A 26,413-nucleotide genomic window follows, 5' to 3' on the forward strand; every position below is an offset into this window, starting at 1 on the left:
CCACTCATCAGGCATCCTCTCACTCTCCAGGATTTTGTTAAACAACCTGGTTAAAAAGTCCACTGCCTTCTCTCCTAAACATCTCCATACCTCCACAGGTATATCATCTGGACCAACTGCCTTTCCATTCTTCATCCTTTTTAAAGCTGCCCGCACTTCCACCTTACCAATTCTCTGCACTTCCTGATCCACTATCTCTCCCCCCATTGTCCTCCTCTCTCTCTCGTTTTCCTCATTCATTAGTTCTTCAAAGTACTCCTCCCATCTACTCAACACTCTCTGTTCACTCACTGGTACATTTCCCTCTCTATCCTTTATCAGCCTAACCTGCTGTACATCCTTTCCAGCTCTATCTCTCTGTTTAGCCAAACGATACAAGTCCTTTACTCCTTCTTTACTGTCCAGCCTCTCATACAGCTCATCATAGGCCTGAGCCTTTGCCAACATTCCTTTTGCTATGTGACTAGCCTCACAGAACTCCTGCCTACTTCCTTCATCTCTCTGGTTATCCCACTTTTTCTTAGCTGCCTTCTTCTTCTGAATACTCTCCTGGACTTCCTCATTCCACCACCAACTTTCTTTGTCTTCTTTCCTCTGACCAGACGAAACACCCAACACATTCTTGCCAGTTTCTCTCACCACCTTAGCTGTAGTTTCCCAGTCCTCAGGTAGCTCCTCACTGCCCCCAAGAGCCTGTTGCAATTTGTCCCTGAACTGCCTGCAACCATCCTCCTCCTTCAGCTTCCACCATCGAATCTTTGGCCCTGTCTTCACTCTCTTCCTCTTCTTGAGGAATATCATTTTTGGAGTGTTATTTTGAGATAATAAGTTAATTATCTTACTATCTCAAAATAACAAAAGTTGCTATCTCAAGGTAACAGGTTAATTATCTTGCAATCTCAAGATAAAGTTATCTCAAAATAATGAGTTATGATTTATCTTGCTATCTCAAGATAACAAAAGCTGTTATCTGGAGATAACAAGTTAATTATCTTGTGATCTCAAGATAACAATATTGTCATCTTGAAGTAATGAGTTACTTATCTTGTTATCTTAAGACAACGAAATTGTTATCTTGAAATAATGAGTCACTTATCATGTTATCTCAAGATAACAATCCAGAGAAAGCTGTTGCTATAATTTTCTGGATTGTTATCTTGGGATAATGAGTGATCAAGATAACTTTGCTATCATGAGATCATAAGATAACTAACTTGTTATTTCAAGATAACAAATTTGTTACCTTGAAATGACAAGATAATTAACTCAGTATCTCAAGATAATAGTCCAGAAGATTATAACTACCTTAACCCTCTCTGGATTTAATGTCAGGATGCCGTAATGTCAGGATTATTCTGGATGTATTTGAGAGACGACCTCCCACCTCAGCTGGGCTTTATACGGACTGCACTCTTACAGGACAGCATCTGCTCTTTGAATGGACCATCTGATCCGTCTAAAGGGGACCAAGATTAAATGAGAGTGAAGACCCCAAAATCCTCTTCAAGGCTTTAACGGCTTTCAGAACAAATTTCTTGGTCAAACTCCTGGTCATTTAAAAAGTGAATTAAACTCCTAGCGATTACTTCATACAACAGAATTAACACCATTATCATCACATAATTAATCACAGTTATGTATTAATTACATTGCCATTCAGATCACATTCTATATGAACAGGTTCTGCTCTTCGCTGATGACAAGACTGTACACACAACAACGGCCTTTCATCAAATTCAAGTCATCATAAAATATTATCTCTTCTACTAACAGACACAGATGTGGATTAGAAGTTTAGGCCCAATCCCATTTCACCCCTCGCCTCTACCATTTAGCCCCAGCCCTCTGTTTTGCGTGTTCACGTCTAGGGGTGGGGTGTCCCAGTTCTTGTTCAGATAGAGGGGCAGGCTTGAAGTGTTGAGGCTACATGACCCTCCAAACGGAGGTTTTTCAGAGACTCCAAAGATATGAGAAAAAAGAAAAAACGACAAAATGGAGCACAAGAGACCAAAGAAACCCACGAATGTGAGAATTTTTCTTGGTTAAAAATGAAACATTCACTGTCGTTTCAGTGTATTGTGGTCATTTTCTTCACACGCATAAAAATCCCTAGTAGTTTGCTGACGTCTCGGTGGCTACCTGGCTAAATTTCCCGTTCCACAGTCCAGCAGTTCTGAGAATATAACTGCTGCACCATTTAAGGTGGAATGAGAAAGTTTGAAGAAGAAGCTGGAGAATATCTGACTTCAGCTGTGTATCTGTAATGGGGAGCGAGGAGGTGGACGCACGTGCTGAGATAAGCGAGATTTATTAAGGGCAAATCCAGGGTCATCGTCGTAACAGTCCAGGTTCAAGTAGCCAATACGGAGAGATCGGGGGGAGGGGGGGGGGGGCAGACATGATAAACAAAAACACTGAACCTCAACCAAGAATCAAACAACAAAGATCAGAACAAGCTTCTGAACATCAAACAGTACAAACAGGACATCCAACAAAGCAAACAAAGACCAGTCAAGACAAGGGGCAAACACAGGACACCGGGAAGACAAGGGACAGGTGAAGACTATCAGGGGCGGAGTCACAAAACAAGGGGCATGAACCAAAAGAACGGCACATGGAAGACCAAAACAAAAAGCACATGGAGTGGGAGGAGCTAATCGTGACAGTATCACTGAAGAATTAGGGGTGGGGTTATCACAAACATTGTACTGTCTTAGTTTAATGTTGCTTCACTGTTTATGGTCCTTCACTTCATAATAAGCACAAAACATCACTAGCAATACAATGATGACTCGGTAGCTAAATTTCCTATTGCACCTTAAATGGACCATTTAAGGTGGAACAGAAAAATTCTAACAAGAAGCTGGCTTGTGTTCTTTGATATGATGATTTGATATGATATGATGCCCTAAATGTAACTAAAGCCCAGCAGTGAGGAGCTGAACTTTACCCTCCTCTGCTGTCACTGCAGACGGGCAGGGTCGCCTACAGAGCAGCGCTGGTAGCTGTTGTGATGAAGTGATGCTCTTTATATTTGAGGGTCTCGTTTCAGAGGAAGATTTCAACCACTACCCCATGTAACTCAGTTCTAAGGGGCAAAGTAACACTCAAAAAACAAGGGGTGGGGTAAAAATACGAAATGGGACTGTGCCTTAGTGTCTGGCTTCAGCAGCCCATGTGTGACTTCAGAGGTTTTCTCAGTTTTTCAGCAGATTTAACATCAGTGTTCTCAGTGATTTGGTGTTTTAGTGGCCACTGTGAGGAAATCCACAGGCTAAATCAAACACAAACAGACACAGTGATTCGGGTCCAAGCTGCTTGAGAATGAGTCCGTGCACATTTAAAAGACAAAAAGACACAAATAAATATAAACAGCTTAAAGTCACTGTTGGTCTCTGGAGAGCAGAAGATACATTTGGAGTCACAGAACCGTTTCACGCTATTTTAATGGTGCATTTTGACACTGAAAAAGAAACAAGGAGCAAATTATTACATTTACAACACTGTACAAATCAAGGTGTAACTACTTATATGAAAAAAAAAACATACTGATTATATGGGGGCAGTTGTGAGCTGGACGTTAGAGAACCGGCCCTGCGACCGGAAGGTCGCCGGTTCGATCCCCAGCGCCGAAAATACGTGACTAAGGTGTCCTTGAGCAAGACACCTAACCCCCAACTGCTCCCCGGGCGCTGTGGATAGGGCTGCCCACCACTCTTGGCAAGTGTGCTCACTGGTGTGTGTGGTGTTTCACTGCATGGATGGGTTAAATGCGGAGGTGAAATCTCCCCGTTGTGGTACTAATAAGGGTCACTTAATCTTAATGCAAACAAAATCAAAGTACTGCTTTATTAAAGGTGTACTGATGCTGCACTACACCTAAAATACATTAACAATGTACTCATTATTCATACAGTAAAAAATGAGGTTCACATTCCAAACATAATTGGTTTTAAATCACTGAAATATTTGATAAATATGGACCTGCTACAAGAGCACATACACCAATGTACACCTTACAAACTGTAAATATACCTCTTTAATATTTAACTAGCTTTAAACCTTGATGCTATCTAACCAGTATAAACAGCATGCAGATAAAGGGTTTCAAAAATGCTGCATAAAGTAATAACTGAGATGTAAACAGAGCGGTTCAGAGCGGTTTGGTGTGAAACGCTCTGTTCTAGAGGAACTTACAGAGCCAGAACTGTTCACAGTGGTGGTGATAGGAACCAGACGTCCACCTCTAAAAGCTCCCTCTCGGAAGGATGTCTGAGACATTGTTTTAGGGCAAACTTTAAGTTTTTGGCCTAAAATGCGTTCTATAAACAATTTATATGAAGAGGTACTTACAGGACCTTGCAAGGCAAAACAGTCCCCTAACAAAGCTTATTATTTCAGATGTTCCACTATATTCTGTTTACATGTCACACACCGAACTATGCAGAAATTTAGAAAAATCAGCGGAATTGCCCTTTAAAACATCAGTCACACGTGTGGCTTTCTTCATTAGTGGGCACATGACCGTGATCCATATTCCTTGGTTAAGTCAGCTTGAAAATCACACATAATTCACCGTAATCATCAGGACAGAGCCGTCACCTCCCTCTCCGGTCTCTCTGGCCATCAGTGTCCATCAGTAACCCTTCCAGTCATGGGAGCCAGAGAAATGTGTTGTCTAGTGTTGAGGTTTATGACCTCTTCTGCAGTCAGAGCTGAGTGTAACTGGAGTTTTCAGAGTCGGGGGAGATTTTAACCAGCAGCGAAGGCGAGACGACAACTGCGTCTGTAAAAACGTACAAAACAAGATCCATCCGTCCATGACAGAGACAAAGACAACAACAGGGCCAAATAAAAGACAGCAATCTGGAGGAAAATAAATAAAAATAAACAATGTTAATTTGTTTATTTAGCAATGAAAATTCAATACCAGGAACAGAACAGTGCTTAAAATAAATAAATAAATAAATAAAATAGCAACAACTATAACAAAAGTAATAATGACAACAATAATACATTACATTTAATAACTAGTATATGAAGTAAATATGAATCATTGCAAATAATACACAATAAGAATGGCTCTATAATAATAATAATAATAATAACAATACAGATTATTATTATTATTATTAACAGAACAAGAAAGGGTGGTTCCTCAAGGGTTCTTTCGTGAAGACAATGGTTCTATACTAAACCATCAACACTCATAGAACCCTTTGCATGATTAAAGGTTTCTTTGCATCATGAAAGGGTTCCTCAGATTGACGTTGAATGAGCTGTAGATGGTCCTGTATAGAACCTTTTTGGGAAAAGGGTTCTATATTGCACCAAAAAAGGTTCTTCTATTGTAACAAGCTTGACATCATAACCATAGAAGAACCCTTTTGGGTGCTATACAGAACCACGTACAGCACATTCTGACACATCAGGCTGAGGAACCCTTTCATGACGTAATGAACCCTTTAATCATGCCAAGGGTCCAAAATATCGACATTAATCATGCAACGGGTTCTTTGAGTGTTCAGGGTTCTATATAGAACCATTTTCTTTACTAAAGAACTCTTGAAGAACCATCTTCAAGAAGAGCAAAACAGCTAGTTGTCATAGAAACTGAAGAACGCCTCACAGAAAGCTGTGATTAACTCTATTAAACATTATTATTGCACTAAACGTAACCGTGTGAGGTCGTCCTACCTGTATCAGTGTTCGTTTTGCCCCCTGGGCTTCTGTGCTGGCCATCTATGTGTGCGGTCATCTCTTTGCGGTCGGGGGTGCAGTGGCCGCACTGAAGGCAGCTGTAGCGCCCCCTGGTGTGCTCCCAAAGGATCCGACTGCTGAAGGACTGGCCTGCGAGAGGAAGGAGAACATCGGCAACAACAGCGACTGGTCACTTTAACAAAGTCTTACTCAGGCAAGAAGAAGCTCAGCAGCTGAGAAGAGAAGAGAGTCAAATGCGGTCATGACGATTATGAGAAATCAAAGCAAGCTTCAGTATAATCCACCACCAATGGGACACCGATTAAACCAAATTATGGTTTATATTATCCTGGCCTCTTTTTACAGACAGTCTTTAGTAGTAGAGATGCACCAATGACATAATCAATTCAAAGTAGTTACAGAATAATTCACAGTAGTTTCAGCTTAAAGGGAAACTCCATCAATTTGCCAAAAATAACATAACTAAACGGTTAATATGTAAACAGAATCATCCTGAGCGGTTTGGTGTGAAACGCTCTGTTCTAGAGAAACTTACCGAGTCAGAACTGTTCACAGTGGTGGTGATAGGAACCAGACGTCCGGCTCCCTCACAGAAGGTTACTACATGAAATGGTTATGAATATGAAGGTTTTATGATATTTTATGATAGTCTTGAGAAGGTTTTGGTCTAAAACATTGTTTTTAAACATGTGCAAATTAGTATCCAAAGAAAATGTATTTGTTCAGATGTACCACTATTCATATGCAACACACCTATAAAAACTCGAGTCATGTGTAGATTCACTGCTCATTTTGGATATTAAATAAAATAGCTGTATTTGTCATCCCTGGTTCTTATCACTGGCACTGAAATGTTCTCCACAGTTACACATTTCACATCAAACCACTCCGAACAGTCAATGACTTAATTACCCTGAAACTCCCTTTCGATGCTTAGGCTGGGTAATGTTGAATAAATGGATATCAACACATCTATTGTACCAATATCACCTCCAGTAATGATACTGGTATTGATACAGTGCTCTACTTTTAGTTCTAGGCCTATTCTCAATCCGCGCCTGCAGTACCAGCCCCCTAATATTTACACCCCACTGTAGACCAGCCTGTCTCCTCTCGAAATGCAGAGTAAACAACAAAACAGTCCCAGTTAACATGGAAAATAGAAAACGGCTGCTGGTATAGGTGGAGTTTGAGCTGACACTGATACTACAGATGTAAACTAACGTGCTACTAGCTTTTTAGTGGATTTAAAGGCGTGTTGCATTTATACCAGTTACACAACAAGCAACTACTGCTATGGTATAGTAGAAGGCGTCTTACTGCAGTAACAAAACCTACACGGTCAGCGCTTCAGGAAAAGAGCCACTCTACATTATTATTTATTTATTTTATTTTTTTAACCATAATCACATAATGAGCCATTACTGCCTTTATATAAATGTATATGTATACTGTAAAGACAAAAGTATGTGGACACCCCTCCTAATTAGTGAGATGGTTGGTGAGTTTGGTGCGGAACAGCTTGACTGGCCCTCACAGAACCCTGACCTCAACCCAACAGAACACCTTTGGGATGAACCAGAACGGAGATTGTGAGCCATGCCTTCTCATCCAACATCAGTGTCTGACCTCACAAATGCTCTTCTGGATGAATGGACAGAAATGTCCACAGACTGTCTCCAAAATTTAGTAGAAAGCTTCCCAGAAGAGTAACACTACTTATAACTTTATGTTGGCTTTTGTGACATCACAAAAACAATCAATTCATTTTTCAGATTAAGATTAAGTGACCCTTATTAGTCCCACAACGGGGAAATTTCACCTCCGCATTTGACCCATCCGTGCAGTGAAACACCACATACACACTACTGAGCACACACAGTAGGGGGCAGTGAGCACACCTGCCCGAAGCGTGGGCAGCCCTACCCACAGCGGGAGTTAGGCGTCTTGCTCAAGGACACCTCAGTCATGTACTGTTGGCTCTGGGAATCCAACCAGCGACCTTCTGGTCACAGGGCCGGTTCCCTAACCTCCAGGCCACAAGCTACAAAGTGAAGACTATGTTTTAAAACTCATCAGTGTTTACGTAAGACATTAAATCTATCAAAAAGAGGGGAAAAATTCAGTTTTCCATTACATGGATCCTTCAACTAAATTAACCCCTTAAATGACCAGCGCCCACCAACAGTTAAGTTCCTGTAGTTACTGAAAAAGAAGCCTTACATTTCATTTTAACAAAGTAAAGTGTAATAAACCCCCTGCTTCACCACAAACTCCACCTATGGGCGCTGAGATGTAGAAGCACTGTGAGCAGCTCGAAACACCTCCCCTGAGCCTCAGGGTCTAAAAGGATTTGTCCAGCAGTGACCACCAGCTAGCCCTGCCAATGCTAAGGGGAGAGTGGCAATCGGCGCAGGACAGGAGAAAGAAAAGGACTATGGTTCATACTTTCTGGTACCTGTGATCATCTGTTAGTGAAGCCCTCATAAGACGTGCGCCAGGTTGCCAGTTTATTAGAAACACCTACCCTGTATATATACTCATTGGCCATTTTACCAGAAACACCAACCAGGAGCCCATGATATTACACAACCGTGCAAAGGTCAGAGGCCACACTTAAATTCCAGACCAAAAAACTTCCAGACCAAATGCCAACAAGTGTTCAGTGAGACACTCTTTCCCTTTATTCCAGCTTCCGGTCTTTTCTGGAGACTCACTTTCAGGTCCTCAAAGAATCTACAGACACGCTTCCAAAGCTCAGTCTTAGAAGCTGGTTGATGATTTTCTGAAGTGATCAAACCCATTCAGTGGTGCTGAGCTCTGGACTCTGGGATGGTCAGTCCACTGTCCCTTGCCTCAGTGAGGTTGTTCTTGATCAGCTACACATCCTTTCAGACCCACAGCACTGTGGTCTTCTCACAGTGGAAGGATGGACAGAAACACCTGTGGATGTTTTCAGATCTGAAGCAGCCTGATTATCTCCTGTCTCAGAGATGGAAGTGCTTTTTATCTGATGGGGCCAGTTTTGGTGTCTACCAGCTCTTCCAGGTGGTTGTTAGGAGGCTTTTATTTTGCTGTGACTTTCTCCATCTTGTGAAAGTGGATTATCTTATAATTAATTTCATCAGATCAATAGCTCCTAAAAAATCAGTAACTTGTCCTGAACTTGTCCTTAATCCGACTGGAAATTAAATAAATGAAGGGTGGTCTCTGACTTTTGCACAGTACTGTATTTGGGCGGTGGACCACTTTATTGTTTATGGCAGTATTAATAAAATTATCCTGTAGGCTTTGTGGTCAGTAACTGAAACTGATGAAGGACTAGAGGATGACTAACACAAGCAGTGCATCGACACATGGGCTACAGTCTCTAAGTGTACACTACAAGGTGGGAGGTGTTTCCAATAAAATGGCCAGCAAGTGTATATCTAGGATTGAATGTAAGTGGATTGAGTTGCACAGCCACATGATTGGACTAGTAAAGCAGAACCAGGGGACACAGTAAGCATAGTTAGAGGGGAGGGAAGGGGAGGGGAGACGGGCAGAAGCTTCTAAAGCGAATTTGAGGCAAGTTCTTTTTTTCCTGTCTAGCGATGTGTGTGTGGATATTTCTCTGTGCCTCACCTGGACTTCCTCTCTACTTAAAGCCTGAGCCTGATTGCTTGGAGGAGAGTTCCATCTGTGCAAAAGGGGCGCAGGCGGGTCTGCCAGGACAGTGTAACATGTCAAAACACAGTTCACTCAATAAACCGGCACAGTTTCCCCCATTAGGACTTATCAGTTTACTCTCAATGGGCACAAACCTGTTGACAGGCAAGCAACAAAACTGTGAAGTGAGCTCTGATAAACCACAAAGATGCAGAAGACCTACAATGTAGGGTGCTCTGTGGCAGGGGTGGTCCAGAGGGTCAGAGTCAAGCACTTTTTCATGATTTTCCTGCTCAAATGCACCTAATAAAAGTCAAATGGTTGCAGATGACATGGTGTAGGCAAATAAACATTCATATGAAACTGTAATCCACTCCTGGAAGCGTAGGGGGCGATATGGCTTCTACTGTTATATTTAAAAAGCCTCTATAATGCTCATATGATCCACACAGTCACTCTTACAGACTGTAATACACTACAGGAAGCATAGGGGGTGATATGACTTCTACTGTTTCATTTAAAAAGCTCTATAATGTTCATATGATCCACACAGTCACTCTGACAGACTGTAATACACTACAGGAAGCATAGGGGGTGATATGACTTCTACTGTTATATTTAAAAAGCCTCTATAATGTTCATATGATCCACACAGTCACTCTGACAGTCTGTAATACACTACAGGAAGCGTAGGGGGCGATATGGCTTCTACTGTTATATTTAAAAAGCCTCTATAATGTTCATATGGTCCACACAGTCACTCTGACAGACTGTAATACACTACAGGAAGCGTAGGGGGTGATATGGCTTCTACTGTTATATTTAAAAAGCCTCTATAATGTTCATATTATCCACACAGTCACTCTGACAGACTGTAATACACTACAGGAAGCGTAGGGGGCGATATGGCTTCTACTGTTATATTTAAAAAGCCTCTATAATGTTCATATGATCCACACAGTCACTCTGACAGACTGTAATACACTACAGGAAGCGTAGGGGGCGATATGGCTTCTACTGTTATATTTAAAAAGCTCTATAATGTTCATATGATCCACACAGTCACTCTGACAGACTGTAATACACTACAGGAAGCATAGGGGGTGATATGACTTCTACTGCTGCATCTTAAAAAAAAGAAATGGTATGTAATACAGACAGAACTTTAAATGATGGTGGCAATGTGAGAGGAAAAGGCATAATACCTCAATTATCTGATTAACTGAATAACAGTTAATATTGATTATAGCAATAATCCTAAATTGCAGCCTTGCTACCACACCTGATAGCTGTTGAATGGAATCAGATGTGTCTGAGCAGGGAAATCACCAAACAGCACTGAACTACGGTCCTCCAGGACCACAGCTGGACAGCCCTGCTCTGCAGAACGTTACGAATCATGACGCCTGGTTTAAATCAGGACCCGACTGACATACCAGTTGGCCAATAACGCTGCCAATGTTGAGATCTCCACAGATTTAAGAAGCACCTATTCAGCGGCTTGTTTAACAGCCACCTCTAATATGAGAGGAACATTCGATTTTTATGAATAAAATAAAACATGTACAATGCACGGCATTAGGATAACATTTTATAACCCCAAAAATCCTTTTGATGAAAAATAAAAGATAATCAAAAGTTAATTAAAAAAAAAAACAACAAAACTGCTGTGAAACTGTTAAGAATTCATGAGTTTTTGATGTTTATTTGACTTTAAGGAAAATGACAGCTGAAAATTGATGATCATATTTAACAATTAACAGTCACATCCGTCTGTAAAGCACCAACTGAGGCTACTGGAAGCTTTTTTTTTGACCATACTAACATATTCAGTGCTGTGCAGAAGTCAGCCATGAAAACCATTTAAAAGTGTTTATCTAAACACTTTAACATTAGAATAAGTACAAATAATCATAAACAGAGTAAAACACAGTAAAACTTTCTTGTTTTTAAAAGTGTTAGAACACAGGTAGAAGAACTCGGGATCTTTTTCCCGTCTTCTCTCTGCTCTCCAGTCATCACATGGATTTCATTCCAACAGCAGCACCTGATTTAATTTAATGAAGGACGATATTGGACAGTAACTGTAAACACTGGACTTCCTCCAGATTTGGAAAATGGTTAAGATGCCACACATCAAATCACAAAGTATAGTTCATTTACTCGTATTTATTCTAATGTTGCTGCTTTTCGAACAAATAAATACACACTTCTGCTCAGACAAATAGATTTTCACATCATTTCCTCAGAAGACTTCTGCACAGTACTGTATACCGCTGGTTATCAGAATTTTTAGCCCTTTAAAAAACTAATTTTTTCATATCTGTCGGGCCCTAGTTTAAACCGGACACTCTTCTGACGTCTCAGCTCTGTGGAGGTCATTCACCTTGGTTCTTCCTCCAGACGGCGTTTGAGCCGGGCGGTGAGTGCGGCGGAGAGGATGCCAGGCTGGACTGGCCGATTCTGGCAGACCACTGCTGCTGCTCCTGCTGGGACGGGTCAGGCAGAACGGCTGGGTGAACCGGAGACAAACTGGGTGGGAATGGGCTGTAGGAGGCATCCGGCTGACCGGACATGTTTTGGGTTTTTGCTGGCTCTGAAACAGCCATGGAGTCTGCAGGAGGCCTGATGGAAATGGGGTCCAGTGATGAGCCATTGGGAGTTTGCTGAACTTGCTGGTTGGGCTGGGACAGCGCTGCTGAGTTTGACAGCAGAGAAGGCTGAGCTTCCATCTGCTCGGGGGCCAGTAAAGGCCCGGAGTGCTCCATGTCCACAGGGGCCAGGGGGACACCAGAAGGATCCAAGTCAGGAGCTGCTCCAGGTTCTACCTTCGACGCCTTTTTGGCCACCTTGGCGCAAGTCTGCAGGTGTTTCAGGAGGGTGCGGTATGAGCGCAGCTTCGCTCTGCAGCTCTCACAGCTGTGGACAGAGGCACAGACAAGCTTCAGGCTTCAGGCTGCAGCTACATTTTTAGATAACGCTGCCATTCAGTGTCAGAAAGCACACATTTATGGATCACTTAAAGGGGAATGCCACTGATTTTCAACATTTTCTGCATATTTATAGGGTTGGTTAAAATGTAATCAGAGCGGTTCAGAGCAGTTTGGTGTGAAATTTTGGTGTCAGAACTGTTCACATTGGTGGTGATAGGAACCAGACGTCCACCCCTAAAAGCTCCTTATTGTATTGTATTAAATGACTATGACTACACATCGTTTTACGATAGTTTTTCACTATAGGTTTTCGAGGTTTTCACTATAAAACATTATTTATTTATTTATTTAGCCCCGATTTTCTCCCCAATTTAGTTGTCTCCAATTCCACCCGCTAGTTAGGACTTCCCCATTCAACTCAATGCTACCAACGCTATGAGGGTGAAGGCAGCACAGGCTTCCTCCAAGACCTGTGAAACCAGCCACTGCTTCTTTCAGAACTGCCGCTCATGCAACATCACGGACAGCTGAACTCACTCGGAGGAAAGCGGCAACCGCCAGATCTGTTACGTCAGCTAAGAGACGCCTGCGCTTACTAGTATCGCATTGAGTGATGGAAGGAGAAGGGGGGCCATCCAACCCACCCACCGCCTGATGACAGGGCCAACGCTTAGATGGTTGCGCCACTCGGGAGCCCTATAAAACATATTTTAAAAATCCATTCATGGCGGAGGGATGTGTGCAGGCCATTCCAAGGCAGAAAATTGTTCAAGAGAAAAAAAAAAAATCAATCATATTTATGATTATTTTACCATGGTCAAATTTACATATCATTGCTGTCGAACCTCATATCTCCATTTTTGTTGTTTCTCAGTTTTTGACATAGTTTGAAAATTCCTGTTGCCCTTTACACTGTGTGCGAATTTCAGGATGATTGGGCCAAAAGAAACGACCAAAAATTACTCTGAAAAAATTCTGGTTACACTGATTTACATTAAAGTAAAGTTTTTTTTACTCTCCTGTTACGTTATCATTTTGGGTATATGAGGTTTTTTTCAACAACAGCAATATGAAACTCATGACACGTGTAGGTTCTCTGATGATTCTGGATAGTAAAAAAAAAATAATGTCTGTATCGGTGTTGTAGTCATGGTGACCCCTGGTTCCCATCACCACCACTGTAAAGGAATCTGAACCATTTCACACCAAAACCCTCTGAATGACTCTTCAGGTGACCATGTGATGAACCAGGCATGCAGTTAACGGCATATAACAGCTAATAAGTCTCTATTTCTTGTTAGCTACATTAGCCTTGTAGCTCCAGCTCCAGCTAAAACTAAGGAAGCAAACTTCAAAACAAACACGTCGTGGTTCATCAACTACACTGGGTGTATCTGTGAGCTTTGGCCAAATGTGACGACCTTTAACGTGAAGTTTTATTGCCATTATGAGCAACAAAGGAACATGAAGCATCTATGCTTCTCTTATGGCTCTCAAAAAGACTCACAGGAAAAAGTAATTTGGCTTGTGGTGATGCCTCCCATGATCCATGAGCTGCTGCATGTTGGAGAACGAAGCTTCACATCCTATTGTGGAGCACAGGAAGGATTTCCCTACAAGAGAAGAAGACATGACATTGAGTAATGCACTTGGGTAATGGGGAAACTCCAGGTCTACCCGAGTCTGCTTTACAACCAGCCAATAAACTCACAGAAGACGACACAATGAAAGCGCAAGGTAAAACTGGTTGGCAGCCCTATCCACAGCGCCCAGGGAGCAGTTGGTTAGGTGTCTTGCTCACGTACTGTCAGCTCAGGGGATCAAACCGGTGACTTTCCGGTCACAAGGCTGGTTCCCTAACCTCCAGCCCACAACTGCCCGCAGATACATGCAGAAATCCGGTCATGATCGGATTACTGAGTGTATGTAAACGCTCTGACTGTGAGACAGTAGCCACATGCACTGGACTAGATTAGAGTGGCCGCTAACCTTGCAGCATTCCCATCCAGCAGACATAACCTGCATTACCGTAGGTCCAATGTGCAAAACTGGCAATGCCTTTAAAATGCGTCATATTAAAACCCTACAACATACATACTAGTACTTAACAGTACATAAACATGACAGTAACTTTACAGGAGAAGCAAATAAATGTTCTTAACAGTCTTAATGTAATGGGATTTTACTGTATAGTGTATATAAGAAATGTTGTACCACCTCTATTCAGTTCATCATGAAATGTTTACAAAATGTAAAAGACTTTTTTTAAGTTATGAGACTTTGATTTAACTATGATGCTTCAGACAATATTGACTTTTTGAATAAAAGATTTATGTAAACACTAAACTTATTTATCAAGCCGGAAAAAAGTCACTTATTCTGACATCACAACACTCAATGCACTGACATCTGACACACTGACCAGGCATAACATTCTGACCACCTCCTTGTTTCTACACTCAGTGTCCATTTTATCAGCTCCACTTTGTAGTTATTAAACACCTCAGTGTTGCTGCTGGACTGAGAATAGTCCACCAACCAAAAATATCCAGACACGTCCAGACACAGCGTCCTGTGACCACTGATGAAGGACTAGAGGATGACCAACACAAACTGTGCAGCAGCAGATGAGCTGTCGTCTCTGACTTTACATCTACAAGGTGGACTGACAAGGTGGGAGTGTCTAATAGAGTGGACAGTGAGTGGACACAGTGTTTAAAAACTACAGCAGCACTGCTGTGTCTGATCCACTCAGACCAGCACAACAAACACTAACACACCACCACCACGTCAGTGTTACTGCAGCACTGAGAATGATCCACCACCCATATAATACCTGCTCTGTGAGGGTCCATAGGGGTCCTGACCACTGAAGAACAGGGTAAAAGGGGCTAACAAAGTATCAGAGAAACAGATGGACTACAGTCTGTAACTGTAGAACTACAAAGTGCAGCTATACAGTAAGTGGAGCTGATAAAGTGGACAGTGAGCGTAGAAACAGGGACATAACGTTATGCCTGATTGGTGTATCTGCCTATTCTTCCACCTCAGGATGAATTTATAAAGAGCATTTCAGCCCAGATTGCTTTATGCATGATGCGTAATCAAGGTCAGCCAATCAGACCACAGTTCATTTAAATACATCTGTCTTAAAGGCACATTCACAAAAGCAGTCTGTAAATTGTAAGGGATAAAGACAGGTTAGAAAAAGGTCAGGTAGAAACAAATGATGACTCTTTTTGGTAAATAAAACCACAAAACATTAAATGGAACAAAAAAAAAGTACAAGAAAAATACAAGATATGCAAGATTTAATTCTAAATGAATGAACATACCGGGGAGGGATTGTGCAGGGCTCTTATGATGATCCTGGAGGTGACTGTTCAGCGCTTCCGAATTGGAGTAAGTACGCTTACAGCCATAAAACGTACAGGACAAATGGCAGCCTGAAATGAAACAGGAACACTGACCGTCACATATCACATGCCACATGTTTCTCTAGGTCAGTCCTGAAGTTTGTGTCCTGCACGTTTTAGAGTCTTCTTGCTCCAAAAGCCCCTAATTTACCTTTAAGCAGGGTTTAGAAATGTGCTGATTAGTAAAAATGGGTATACTGAGAGCTGCTGGCTCAGGGCGACACATCATCTATTGTGGTATACTGTGATACAGATGCACTGTGATACTGAGTTGATAGAAAACGATCATTTAATATTTGACAACATTCAATTACATAAAGGGTAATTCAACCTATTTTTCAAAATTTCTGTACAATTCAGTGGTTGAGACGTAAACAGAGAGATTCAGAGCGGTTTGGTGTGAAATTGTTCAGATGTCTTTACAGTGGTGGTGATGGGAACCAGGGGTCACCATGACTACAACACAGATATAGACGTTTTGTTTACTATCCAGAACCACCAGAGAAGCTTTTGTGATTCATATGGAATGTTGATGATGGGAAAATAGTGGAAAATCTGAGGAAAAAGTTCTTTCGCGATTATTTTGGCTCACAACACCCTGAATGATTCTGGCTGATCAAAACCCTCTGAATGACTCTGTTTACATCTCAACCATTTAATTATGCAGAAAATTTGAAAAATTGGGTGGAATTTCCCCTGTTATGGGAATATTAACTAATAATGCAAACTTAATGTTATGGTATCAGGTGCTATATGTTCTGTATTTGGAAGATATGGGATTATCATCCAGCCCTAGTTATAACGCAGGAGTTATAACGCAAAATTCTGACTGAGACGTGTTTATAAATCATTATAATCATACCCTCCATGGCCGATCAGGCTCGTAGTGAAGTGAAGTCTGGGATGCTGGGCTTTAGCTGCTGCACGCGTGCAGATGAGCTCAGTTTGACCACCTTAACTCACACTGAGAATGAAAATAGCAACAATCAGTGATGCAGTGGTTAATATATGTACGCAAATGTTCAACCTGCTCCTTAGTGTAATTATTCATTATTAAATCATATTGAATAAAGGTTACTAAGGCCAGTCAGAGCGAGTGTGACAGGACCTTTAACAGTTAACTTCACAGAGATTGGATGAGTGTGAACCTGGCTTCCAATTTGTAACTTCTTGTTCGAATTTTTCCGTTCCACCTTAAATGGTGCAGCACTGCACTATCTGACGGCGCTGGCCTCGGGCGCAAGAACGTTAACTGCTGCTCCATTTAAGGTGGAACGGAAAATTTTGAATGAGAAGTTGACCTAGTGTTCCAGCAAACAGACTATCGTTTTAATTACAAACACCAAAACGTATATAATGGAAATAAAAAGACGTGGTTCATTTACGATATTTACTTCTGAAAAAATCCTATTAACAAAAAAACGAGCGTTAAACAGCTACAGCGAGTGTCTGTTAGCTGTTAGCTGATAGCGATCTCACAAAGACCGAGCGAGCTGCGCGGTGTTTTGTATAAAAGTAGCCGGTTATCTGGACTGAACAGCGCTTTCCGGACCTTTTTAGTTACTGAAGACTTACCCGAGGATGCTGAGGAGAAATAAACCCGGGCAGAAATGTGTTTATCTCGGCTTCTGCCTGATGTGTTTTTGTTCTTCCGCCGCTGCAGCGTACGTGCAGAGGAGAGGCACTACAGGGTTGCCAGATCACGCCACCAGATTCCTCCTGTCGAGCACGTGTTAATAAATAAATACACTCTTCTTCTTATTTCGGCTGCTTCCTTTAGGGGTCGCCACAGCGGATCATCTGCCTCCACCTTGCCCTATCCACTGCCTCCTCTACTTTCACACCAATCATCTCCATGTCCACCTTCACTACATCCATAAACCTTCTCTGAGGTCTACCTCTTCTCCTTCTACCCGGCAGCTCCATCTCTAACATTCTTTGCACAATATATCCACTTTTCCTCCTCAACACATGTCCAAACCATCTCAACCTGGCCTCTCTGGCTTTATCTCCAAACTGCTCCACCTTCACTGTCCCTCTGATCTGCTCATTTCTAATCTTGTCCATCCTTGTCACTCCCAACGAAAATCTCAGCATCTTCATCTCCGCCACCTCCAGCTCAGCCTCCTGTCTTTTAGACAGAGCCACAGTCTCCAAACCATACATCATAGCAGGACGCACTACTGTCTTGTAAACCTTCCCTTTCACTCTTGCTGCTATCCTTCTGTCACACATCAGCCCTGACACCCGTCTCCACTCACTCCATCCTGCCTGCACCCTCTTCTTCACCTCTTTTCTACACTGTCCATTGCTCTGGATGGTTGACCCAAGATATTTGAAGTCATTCACCTTTACGACCTCTACTCCTTGCATCTTCACCTTTCCACCTGCCTCCCTCTCATTCACACACATGTATTCCGTCTTGTCTCTACTGACCTTCATTCCTCTCCTCTCCAGTGCAAACATCTACCTCTCCAGATTCTCTTCCACCTGCTCTCTACTCTCACCACAGATTATCTGCAAACATCATGGTCCATGGAGCCTCCTGCCTGACCTCATCTGTCAACCTTTCATCACCATTGCAAACAAGAAGGGGCTCAAAGCTGATCCCTGATGTAACCCTACCTTCACCTTGAAACCATTTGTCACTCCAACTGCACACCTCACCACTGTCTCACTATCCTCATACATGTCCTGCACCACCCTAACATACTTTTCAGCTACACCTGACTTCCTCATACAGTACCACAGTTCCTCTCTTGGCACCCTATCATATGCCTTCTCTAGATCCACAAAGACACAATGCAGCTCCTTCTGACCTTCTCTGTACTTCTCTACCAACACTCTCAATGCAAAAATTGCATCTGCGCTACTCTTTCTGGGCATGAAACCAAACTGCTGCTCACTGATCTGGACCTCTCGCCTTAGCCTTGCTTCAACAACTCTTCCCCAAACCTTCATGGTGTCACAAAATAAATAAATGGCAGAAATATTGTGATGGACATTAACACGTTCACAAAACAAAATGCACTCAAACAAAAAATCCTTTATATATAGTCAAAAGTCACAAGACACCGTTTTATTTTATTTCTTAGCCTCCACGATGCGGTGCTGAAGGTGGTGTTTATATATATTTTTTCAGTTTTTGACATAATTTGAAAATACCTGATGCCCTTTATATTGTTTGTAAATTTAACGAAGAATGGGCCCAAAGAAATGACCCAACGTCTAGCGTCTGGTTCCATTAACTTACATTATATTTAAAGCACTTTTTTTTCCTTCTCCTGTAAAGTTACCATTTTTGAGATACAAGGTTTTGTTCGGACAGCGTATATATTTTAAAATAATGCTTAAATAAATAAATAAATAAATAAATACATACGGATAGACAGAAATAGATACACAAATAGATACAATACAATTCATGGTAGTCCTTGTTGAGATTGTGATGATCTCGGCCCCAGCTCCACCCCCTATACGCAGACCACCCCCCCAACTGTATGTCCGGAAGTCGGGATTTGTTTGTCCGGGAACTCTGCGGCTCTGGAAACTCACAGACTCCGTTTAAGCTGAATAAGAATGAGCGCGCGCTGTCACACTGAGGGTCAAGGTAAGGCACGCGCGTTATTGACCTGCTCACCCGTGTCTTCATGCGTGTGGCTCTCAAACCAAGTCGTCGCTGTCGGACTAGCAGTAGACTGACTAATCAGCAGCTGCCTGACCGGTCTGTCCACTCTGTCTCCACTGTCTGTTGACAGTGGGCCCATGTGCAGAGTCCAGGCCTCAGTATGACCAGCAGAGACCCCAGTGAAGAGGCTGGTCACTTACATTGTGTTGACGAGCGCCTGATTCCTGTCTCTTCATTACACGTTCAGATAAAGCAGCTGCAGAGTGCCCCGCATGTGTCCTTCCTCCAGGAATGGGTTTATAAAAGATGTTCAGGACAAAATCTTCTCAGAACTACCATAAAACAGCGTCTCAGTCCTCAGGCAGTGAATTCATAACCGTTTACTGTAGGAACTTTCTCTGAGAAGCTTTTAGAGGGGGCGTCTGGTTCCTATCACCACCACTGTGAACAGTTCTGACTCTGAGTTTCTCTAGAGCAGAGAATTTCACACCAAACCGCTCTGAACGCCTCCGTTTACATCTAAACCAGTTAATGATGCAGGAATTTTAGGAAAATGAGTGTGTTTTCCCTTTCAGGACCACTGGATCCAGTACAGGAGTCTGTTTTGTCTTGGTGTGAAATGTCTGATTGTAGAGACCTGAAGCACCAGTGAAACTACACTAGTCTTCTGAGTTTACACACGTGATGTTGATGAAGGAAAATGACTAATAATCTAATATCCCTCATTATGAGGCTGCTGTAAGAATATTATAAGATTTTTCCACCTGTTTCTGTACATTTTTACTAGTTTTAAGTGATTTTATCTGGTGAAAGTGTCTGATTCCATTGGCAGATTAGTTCACTTGTTTGGAGAAATAATGATTAAAACAAGTCACATGATCTGCCAACGAAATCAGACACTTTTATGAGATAAAACTGCTTAAAAACAAGTAAAAATGTCTAGAAATAAGTTCAATAATCTCACAATATTCTTACAGCAGTCTCAGAATGAGAAATATCAGATATACTGACTACATTTAAGACGTTTACACTCACTAAGACGTCATTTTTTGCAGTGCACTGTTTATCTTGGAGCAGCAGGTTCAGCGACTGCCGTGGGCTCTTATTTGTCGAGGCGGGTACTGAGTGTGAAATCAGGAATAAGCTATGCGGGTGTTTAGAGAGGCTTAGAGAGGAAAAGAACGAGAGTGAAAGATGATGAATGGCTCAAGCTGAGCCCTTTTCTCTGCTGATTGTGTATCTGTGTGCCCTGTTGAGTCACGAGGTTGAGCAGCACTAAAGCGACTGAGTCGGTCAGTCGGTCTCTTCAGGTGCTGCTTCGTAAGCAGTGACTTGAGCAACGTTCAGAGACCTTTGCCCCACCTCGACTGTCTAATCCTTTCAGTTTGCAGTTCCCATGCTGGAAAGCTTCACAGGACACGCCTCGTTCTCTCCAAGCTGTATTAGTTGCCCATCAAAAGTTTGGGGACACATGGCTCTTGAAAACCTTTCTGAGCAATTTTGGTTCTTTTGTCAAAATATTAAAGCCTAAGCAGGCTTATTTAGCGGAAAGCTGTATCACACGTGTAAGTATTTATGATATTTGTGACCGTGCTGGATCGATTGTGTCTCTCTCTCTCTCTTTCGATGGTGTTTAGAAAGTAATGTCATTGTACCTGGTAGTTAGAGTGCAAGATTTTTGGCTTGTATTTTCATTCATTTCTGAGATCCAGAAGCTTTAAATAGTGGATGTTTTTTTGTGTTGCAAAAATTCATGGTTTATATTTTGCAAGAAGTTGCACCAAAAACCCCCCCCCCCGAAAAATACGTATATGTGTAAATCCAAAAAATGCAAATCATTTAAATCCCATGTTATACATACTACTAAGGCAACATATGTTAAAACTGAGACATTGTATTTTTTTTTTTTTTGAGAAATATATGCCCATTTTGATGCCAGTATAAAAGTTGGGAGGGGGGCATGTTTGACACTGCATTGCATCACCTCTTCTTTTAGCAACACTCTGTAAGTGTTTGGGAACTGAGGAGACACTGCTGTAGTTTTAAAAGTGAAATGTTTTCCTGTTCTTGCTTGATACAGGAGCGGAACAGTTCCACAGGCAGGCCAGTTTAGCACCCAGACTGTTTTAACGCAGAGCAATGTTGTTGTAATACACACAGAATGTGGTTTGGCATCGTCTTGCTGTAATAATCAAGGCCTTCTCTGAAAAAGACGTCATCCGGATGGCAGCATACATTGCCAAAACATGTATACATCATTCTGCTTTAATGGGGCCATGTGCACTATTGCCCCCTTAAACCATCATGAATACTGGCTTTTGAACTGTGCACTGATAACAAGCTGAGTCTTTAGCCCAGAGGACACAGTGTGCATGATTTCCAAAAAGAATTTCAGATGTTGATTCATCGGACCACAGGACACTTTTCTACTTTTCCTCAGTCCATTTTAAACGAGCTCAGGCCCAGAGAAGGTGGCAGCGTTTCTGGATCCAGTTTATGTGCAGTATCTTCTTTGTGTTTTAGAGTTTTAACCTTCATTTTTGGATGCAGTGATGAACTGTGTTCACAGACAGTGGTTTTCAGAAGTGTTTCTGAGCCCATGCAGTGATTTCTACTACAGAGACATGTCTGTTTTTAATGCAGTGAAGTGCAGTCCCGCCTGTGGGCCCAAAGATCACAGCCGGCCAGAATTGGTTTTCAGCCTTATCACACATACAGAAACTTCTCCAGATTCTCTCAATCTTTTAATGATATTACGTACCAAAGCTGATGAAATCCCCAAGTTCTTTGCTATTTTAAGTTGAGAACTTTCACAGAGTGGTGAAGCCCACCATCTTCTGAAAGGCTCAGCCTCTCTGGGATCCTCTTTATGTTCCCGGTAACAGACCTGCGGCTAATTAATCTAATTAGTTGTCTGAGTTAGTTCTTCTCAGTTATTCCAGTCATCACATAGATTTATTACATTTATTCAAAAACTAACAATTTAGTGCACACTTACTGTTTATTGGCAAAATGTTGAATGTGGCTTGTGCAAAAACAAACAAAAAATGGAAATTATGGACTACAATTAGCAGATAATATGAAGTATGTTCCTTGTAGAGGGTATGTTAACTTATTTTCACTTAGAAAATCACCAAAACATGTCATTCAAGCAGGGGTATTCTTTGATAAGCATGGTTTTTGAAGAAAAATATTCCTAAAGTATTAACACACAGCTGTTTTATGTTAATGAGTTAATTTGTTTTCCCCACTGTAAGAAGATATTTTGAAAGAATTCATTCAGCCACACATTAAAATAGTCTTCACTCTGTTCTGTGCTCTGCAGATCTGGTCTGGGAGCTCGTTGTGAGAGCTGGTAGAGCAGCAACAGCATATTCAGGACTTCATGTTCTTCAGCACTCACAGAGATGAAGGCAGTGACTCTGATTCAGTCTGACCCAAAGGCCAAAATGGATTCCAGCTGTACCGGCCCAAACCTGGCAATACAGAAAAGTAATCTTTTCAAAATACTCTAAATATTCAAAATGCATATATGCATTTTGAATATTTATATATATGCATTTTGTGTATGTGTATATATATATATATATATATATATATATATATATATATATATATATATATATATATATATATATATATATATATACCCAAAGGAAGTGACCCTCACCCAGTTAGAGAACATTCGTAATTTTACACTGTATATAACTGATTAAAATATATATGATGATTTTATGAGATACATTTGTAAACGCAGTTTCAGACCTATGTGCATTATCATCACTATAGGTATCCCTGGTCTAAGGGAATGAAATATTGTTAGAAATATCCATAGTTAGTTATACCTTATGTACATTTCATACTTTTATTCATAGTCAGATTTTTTTTATTATTCTTATGTGACCAAAATTTTATTTAGTGACAAATTAAAGATACATACTCACTTTTTGGTCACATGGTTTGATTGTCTCCATATTTAGGTTGAAAGCATCAGGCTCTGTTCACATTACCAGGTTAAAGTGGCACAAATCCAATTCTTTTCCCTAATGTGACTCAGATCTGGTGTTTTCAGGGCAGTGTGGACACAAATCTGATCTTTTCAAATCCAACCTGAGTCACTTTCATATGTGGTCCTAGAGCCGATATGTATCTGATTCGTGGCCATGTGACCTTAATGTGACGCTCAGATCGGAATTCATGTGCTTTTATTGCACTGCGCAGCGCCATCATTCAGCGTTACCATGGCAACAGCAACAAACAGAACAGCCTGTAAATGGTGGAAAAGCAACAAACTTACTTAAATGAGTGTGAACCATTGTGTTAAAGAGATTGGATTTAAGCAACAAGGCCTGTAATGTGAACTTAGCCTCAGTAATGTGACCCAATTTTTTTTATATATATATATATATAATTTTTTTTAAACATTTACTGGCAACATATAACAGCATATTTCATTTTTGTAGGTGTGGAGAACCGGATTCTGGCCCAGGCCTCCTCCCTTCTGCCCCAAACCTGTTGGGCAACATCAGACTCCTCCATTTCCTCCTGTCCTGCTCTTCAGCCTTCTGCCCTCTCCTCCACCTCCACCTCTTCTCCCCTCCTCTTCTCCACCCCCAGCTCCTCCCATCTTCTTTCCTCCACCCCCAGCTCCTCTCACCTTCTTTCCTCCACCCCCAGCTCCTCCCATCTTCTTTCCTCCACCTCCAGCTCCTCTCGTCTTCTCTCCTCCATCTCCATCTCTTCTACTCTCCTGTCCAGCTCCTCCCATCTTCTCTCCTCCTCTTCCGCCCTGCTTTCCTCCCCTCTCCTCAGCACTGAGAACACCCAGCTGAAGCAGGCCCCCCTCATCCTCTCCTCCTCTCTCTGCCCTCCTCACTCCGCCAGCCCTCTGCCCCACAGCACTGTTGGTGGTCAGTCTCCTGTTTACTCTGCTGCTGTTCCTCCTCCAGAGCAGATGAGTGTTGCTACCAGAAAGAGAAAAATCGAGCCTGCCTGTCTGAGTCCTTCTGAGGCTGCATCTTACTACGAGGAGCTGGACGAGGTTCGAGACTCTTTACTCATATGGTTGAAGTGATAGTTTGGTGAAAGTGGACCTCTGAAATGCAGCTGATCAGCTAAAACACGTTTACTGTCTGAGGTTTGCTTCTTGCACTGGAGCTACTAACAAAGCTAACAAGTAATGGAAGCTGTACCCACTAATTAGCATGGTGCTAACCACAGGCCTGAATCATCAGGCATAACATCATGACCAGCTCCACTTACTCTATAGCTGCACTCTGTAGTTCTACAGTTACAGACTGTAGTCCATCTGTTTCTCTGATACTTTGTTACCCCATTTTACCCTGTTCTTCAGTGGTCAGGACCCCCATGGACCCTCACAGAGCAGGTACTATTTGGGTGGTGGATCATTCTCAGCACTGCAGTAACACTGACGTGGTGGTGTGTTAGTGTATGTTGTGCTGGTCTGAGTGGATCAGACACAGCAGTGCAGCTGGAGTTTTAAACACTGTGTCCACTCACTGTCCACTCTATTAGACACTCCTACATTGTCGGTCCACCTTGTAGATGTAAAGTCAGAGACGACAGCTCATCTGCTGCTGCACAGTTTGTGTTGGTCATCCTCTAGTCCTTCATCAGTGGTCACAGGACGCTGCCCACAGGACACTGTTAGCTGGATGTTTTTGTTTGGTGGACTATTCTTAGTCCAGCAGTGACACTGAGGTGTTTAAAAACTCCAGCAGCACTGCTGTGTCTGATCCACTCAGACCAGCACAACTCGCACTAACACACCACCACCACGTCAGTGTTACTGCAGTGCTGAGAATGATCCACCACCCAAACAGTACCTGCTCTGTGAGGGTCCATGGGGGTCCTGACCAGTGAAGAACAGGGTAAAAGGGGGTAACAAAGTATCAGAGAAACAGATGGACTACAGTCTGTAACTGTAGAACTACAAAGTGCAGCTATACAGTAAGTGGAGCTGATAAAATGGACCATGAGTGTAGAAACAAGGAGGTGGTCAGAATGTTATACAAACTCACATTATATAACATTTTATACTTTTATGTCGCCATTTATTTATACCTTTGCGTCAATAGGACTTGGAGGAGTTTGAGGAGGAGGTGGAGATGGACACAGCGCTGCCTTCAGAGCTGCCGGAGCTGGATCTGAAACTGAGTGATGAAGAGGAGAAGCTGACAGTTGATCTCAGTGAAGAGTTTGCTGTCCTCGTCACACATGTGGACAGAAAAGCAGAGTTATTGAAGGAACAGAAGGTAATTCGTTTGTTTTTTCTCTCTTTACCGTATTAATAGTGTAGAACCTGCTTACATCAGCCACTTTCTCAGAAACCCCTCTCCTGTAGCTCGGCCTGATTATGCACGGTCCGAGACTGTATCTGTCGTTTGTGTGAGCTGTAAAATCTCACAAAGATTCATCTGATCTTTGATATGATTTTGTTTGATTCAGAATTATTTTCCAAAGTAAAGTGAATACCCAAATCTGACTGGGTGAACAGCAGTGGGGTATAGACATGAGGGTTGGGCCAATAGACAATAGCGTCATCCTTTATCGATGGCTGACAGGCATCACAATATTGATCCACCATCGTGATGCAACCCCTGGCCCCCCTCCCCATCCAAACCGACAGTGAGGCGCACTCTGCCTGCTGTCAGGGCATGTGAGCGTCTAGACTCAGTGTTTCTGTAATCATTCAGTCCAAGCTCCAATCCGGGTTTTCTATGTCCCACTCCTCCCTCACATGTCAGAGAAACCGCTCCGCTCCATATGATCCGTTCTTATGATATTTATTTTATGGCTTGAATGTATGGACACGACACCACACACTTATTTCAGTAATTATATCATATATCATTATATCATGAAAAACTAGCTGAACATTCTGTGAAACACAGGCTTTTTTTTTTGGAAGGTTCAGGTTTGAAGCAACAGCCCAATTTTGAAATCTGCTGAGAGTAAACAAACGGACGATGCGAGGCTGCTTTTATTCATTATATTGTCTCTGCTATGACAAAGGAAACTATATTTATTACTTACCCAGAGATCTG

At 42.0% G+C, this 26,413-nt stretch overlaps 2 protein-coding genes across 5 annotated transcripts in view; one reads left to right on the forward strand and one right to left on the reverse strand.

Moving 5' to 3' along the window:
* Positions 1–3,427: 3,427 nt before the first annotated feature.
* Positions 3,428–17,440, reverse strand: znf414 (zinc finger protein 414). Of its 2 annotated transcripts, XR_001858231.2 has the most exons (8): positions 17,294–17,440; positions 16,581–16,682; positions 15,638–15,748; positions 13,810–13,915; positions 11,756–12,288; positions 9,346–9,425; positions 5,698–5,850; positions 3,428–4,786 (listed from the first exon to the last, which is right to left on the reverse strand). XR_001858231.2 is itself a non-coding variant. In XM_017706370.2 (7 exons), the coding sequence occupies exons 2-7, from the start codon at positions 16,585–16,587 to the stop codon at positions 4,710–4,712; spliced, it is 987 nt and encodes a 328-aa protein (XP_017561859.1). In that variant the 5' UTR covers positions 16,588–16,682; positions 17,294–17,440; the 3' UTR covers positions 3,428–4,709. The 2 variants fall into 2 exon arrangements, 1 of the variants encoding a protein (XP_017561859.1); XM_017706370.2 differs by lacking the exon at positions 9,346–9,425.
* A 1,774-nt stretch (positions 17,441–19,214) lies between these two features.
* The window catches only part of LOC108432509 (telomerase protein component 1-like), a 71,457-nt gene continuing 64,258 nt past the window's right edge, over positions 19,215–26,413 (forward strand). For all 3 annotated transcript variants that reach the window (XM_037546726.1, XM_037546728.1, XM_037546727.1), the window contains exons 1-4: positions 19,215–19,328; positions 22,672–22,838; positions 23,810–24,387; positions 25,445–25,621. In XM_037546726.1, the coding sequence (XP_037402623.1) occupies positions 22,754–22,838; positions 23,810–24,387; positions 25,445–25,621 (840 nt within the window). In that variant the 5' untranslated portion in view covers positions 19,215–19,328; positions 22,672–22,753. The remainder of the gene's footprint in view (positions 19,329–22,671; positions 22,839–23,809; positions 24,388–25,444; positions 25,622–26,413) is intronic.

This window comes from Pygocentrus nattereri, chromosome 17, assembly GCF_015220715.1.
Source record: "Pygocentrus nattereri isolate fPygNat1 chromosome 17, fPygNat1.pri, whole genome shotgun sequence".
NCBI classification, from domain to species: Eukaryota; Metazoa; Chordata; class Actinopteri; order Characiformes; family Serrasalmidae; genus Pygocentrus; species Pygocentrus nattereri.